Source organism: Papilio polytes, unplaced genomic scaffold (genome assembly GCF_000836215.1).
Source record: "Papilio polytes unplaced genomic scaffold, Ppol_1.0 DF824180.1, whole genome shotgun sequence".
Lineage (NCBI taxonomy): Eukaryota > Metazoa > Arthropoda > Insecta > Lepidoptera > Papilionidae > Papilio > Papilio polytes.
This window is the reverse complement of record NW_013525024.1, coordinates 3796150-3799995: the sequence shown is the minus strand read 5'-3', so window position 1 is coordinate 3799995 and position 3846 is coordinate 3796150. Positions and strand designations below refer to the sequence as shown.

Below are 3846 nucleotides of genomic sequence, written 5' to 3'. Positions count from 1 at the left end.
CAGTTTATTGCACTCTTCACATTTCCAGTCACTTATACCTAAGTAAAAAGCCAGTAAACAAGTCATTATTATGATTTTTTTTAAAAGCATATCTGCTCAAGCAAAAAATTATTCTTTGGCTCCTTATATTGCTTATTGACATCACATTGAGAAATCAACATCAAATTCCAGAACAATGCATGAGTGTAATGGCAATTATTGGCAGGAGTTGTTTCTTATATGCGATACCTTTATGCAGTGCGACGTGTATGTCGCAGGCGCGCTTGTGCTTGTAGTGCGCGCCGCACACCTCGCAGATGTACGGGGGCTTGGAGTCGTCGTGCTTCTGCTTGTGCTGCTCCAGCCGCACTGAACATGACACAAACTTAGACCTAGCAATACATCACATCTCTATACATACATTAATGTTACAGAATACTCACACAACGAGGTATACTTAGCGTCACATTGGTCACAGGGGTGCAACACCTTTTCCTCGCGTTTTTTTCTTTTTTTTGGACCAGTACTGGACTGCAGTTTGTTCCTCCGATGTTTCCCATTGCTCAATGTTTCCGGCTCATAGTTCCCACTGTCATCATCATCATCATCATCATCAAGAAACTCATTCTTCTTGATCTTCAAAATTGACTCCAGCGTGTCATTGGAATTCTGAAAACTTTGAATGGAAAATGTTAACAAATGGCATAAATGCTTATTAAATACAGAGAGACATGAAAGATAAGGCTTAGCAGTTTTACATATTACTTGATAGCATAATTTAATAAAATTTATAAGAATTTGCATTCAATATTTAATTGCTTACAAATGTGTCTCTATCTTAAAATAATGTTAATGGTAAATAATTACAATTTTAATACAACATTGTAAATAATATATCAAATGGGGTAAAATGGTTTTTTACTCATCAAGTATGTCTTCTTTTTTGACATCCTTAAACTCTGCATCGTCTGTGCCATGAGAAGACAAGACATGGGCCTGAAATGCATCAGCCCCACCACTCGGTCCGACAAGCCCACAAATGTTACACTCCCAACTGTAAACAAATGCAAAATTATTACATTAGGTCATTTGTTCTATACTAAAATGTATAAATATAATTATGCAGTATAAAAAATGCTATAAATTATATCCTAACCTATCTTTGTCGACTTTGTGCCTCTTTCTGCGTTTAACCTCGGCACTTGATTTCTTTCTTCGCTTGTCAACTTTCCTCTGCCGCTTGTGTTTGGTGAGAGCCAGAGGCTCATCCTCAGAATCATTATCTGTTTTACATAAATCATCGTACACAATATCAAACACTTCGTTTTTCACTGTACACAAGGAAGACGACGTTCGGCAATCGAACAACGGATTTTTATTTATAATAGCTTCGAAAGTGTCTTTTAACTTCTTGTATTCTTTTTCAGCGCGTTCAAGTTCATTGACAAGATCGTAACAAGTCTTACACACATATTTAGGATAATTCTCGCAATGAGTTAAGGTGGCTTGAGATAGTTTGCACAGGAATTCGTAAAGAGTTATGTTGGACACCACTGTTTTAGTATTGTGTATCTCGTAACCATCCGCATGACGATCCGCGCACACTAAACAATCGACAGGTTCTCGTTTAACTGGTACCTCTACTTCTTGTTTAATAAAATCATTCCTCTTTGAATTATCTTCATCATTTGCTCCACTACCGGAGTTCATTGCACTTAGTTCGGCCATGTTTATCTTGAAAGTTTACTCTTACTTTACTAACAAATCCAAAAAGGAATATAGTATGGAATATGTTACACTCATAACTGTGATAATAGGAAGTTGGAAAGTTTAATAGTTTTCTTCATAGAAGTAAAAAATACACAAAAAGATGCAACAGCGCAATTGACACATTCAACAATTGACGTTTCAATGTAGACAACACAGAGTATTTATAGCACTATAGATAAATAATGAAAAAATGAACATGACACAACTATGGTTTTATTTTTTTTATTTTATAATGATAAGAATTACTTTAATATCATTGTATTTATGACAAACAAGGCAATCACATTTTTTTCTTTTTTTTTCATATAATAAACGGTGGTCGCATGGGTGTAGTACTTGACTCGTAATCTGCAGGTTCGGGTTCGACTTCCACTATTAGCTAATTTTATCTCGTCTTTTGATGTTTGGGAAAATACCTTATTGTAATATTATAACCCAAACGCTGTCGTATTGTTATATTTTGGTCTTTATAGCTTAAAATTATATTAATTTATATACATTAACTAAATCAGTATCGGTATTTTACACATCATGCAATTAAAGTTCGGAACAACGTAACAAATACTTAGCCTATTTATTCATCAGTAATCTCTCCCTAAAAAAATCAGTACAAATAAATTTGAGTCAACGATGCAACAGTAGCCCTAGTTATAATCATTGACCATCCATCCCCATCCGCCCCAATTTCAACGGTAAGTGACCTGCGTCCACCCCCGGTCACCCTCCGATGGCGGCCAGCGGAGCGGACAGTTACCGTCCTACAGTTACTACCATCAGTTACAGCCGGGCCTCTGACGGTAACACACCGCTATAGTGATCAACCGCGATAACATATACTCGTAAACTTTAAGTAACTGTTCACTAAGTTTATACTTGTTTGCGTGATTTTTTTTAAGTGAATATTCAATGTGCTGTGGATTTTACGCAATGTTTTACTTATAGGTAAGTTCTAATGACAGGTGCTTAAAGTTTCAATTTACGCGATGAGCGATATCTGCTTACCCCTATTTTAAAATAAGACAGGTTAGTTGTATTAAATTAATGAAGTAAATTTAAACAGTTTAGTTATTTGCAGAAGATTTAAAAATCAACATATCGAAACTTCAAAGCCAAACAATCATTGCATTCATATTAAGAAAAAAATTTTTTACAACGAAGTTTTAACCAAGTAGTTTTACTGTACTGTACAGTTTTTATACATCATCACTAACTAAAAAGCCTTTAAATTGTTTATGAAAAAAAAATTTTTTTTTGCGTTCAAACACATACGCGGTTCGTATTTGAGTCGCAAATGTCTGGCCAGTGGCTTATGGATACTCGCTGACCGTAACATCTTCATTATTACTTTAAAAATATATTTTTACGTAAAAAAAAAAATTGAATACAACATACTCAAAGGCCCACGTGACCACAAGGTCATTTTTACAAAATGAGCAGATCTGTATTATTGTGTTCAATGAACATGAAAAATAAACAGCACGCGCATAAAAATGAATAATCCTAGTATAAATATAATAACGAAGAAGTACATGATATATGATTAAAGGTATGTATTACAATAAAACAATGTAAATAATAAAACAATTGCTGCTACATTGTCACCTCATGGGTCTTAGATTCTATAAAAAAGAAAATTTAAGTAACATTTTCGGAGTTAATTACAAAAATCTACATTTTTATTTGAGCACTTTGTGCTAATTGCAAAATTAGTTCTAGAGTCTAGAATAGGGAAAGTACAAAAATTCATGACAAATTAAATTCTAAGCCAATCAGTCTGTTTTGTTCCGTCAGTTGTCTATTTTTGGCGCCGAAATCGCCTTCAAACATAATTGTGTGGAAGAGCTAAACGGTTTCTAAATGCGATTTGTAATTAAGCGGTACCTCGGAGAAATTTGAAATAAACTGTTTTTGGCATTTTATTTTAGGGATTTTTTAAATCGAAAAAATGATCTTTGTCAAAAGTTAAATTGTCAATTTATTTAGTTTAGTCAGATTATAAACTGGCGAAGTTTATTATCTATAGATAGCATTATACGAGTACATAGAAACGGCACTAAGACGTAATCATTTTTACATGTAGAGCATATCTTAGGGATA

General features: G+C 34.0%; 1 protein-coding gene across 1 annotated transcript; it reads right to left on the bottom strand.

Annotated features, from left to right (window-relative positions):
• Positions 1 to 6: 6 nt before the first annotated feature.
• Positions 7 to 1884, bottom strand: LOC106111049 (zinc finger protein 93-like; the record flags this gene model as incomplete). Its single annotated transcript, XM_013293014.1, has 5 exons — positions 1136 to 1884; positions 902 to 1033; positions 423 to 655; positions 229 to 348; positions 7 to 38 (listed from the first exon to the last, which is right to left on the bottom strand). Coding segments are annotated over exons 1-5 (1089 nt in total), but the record flags the coding sequence as incomplete, so codon positions are not given.
• Positions 1885 to 3846: the final 1962 nt, after the last annotated feature.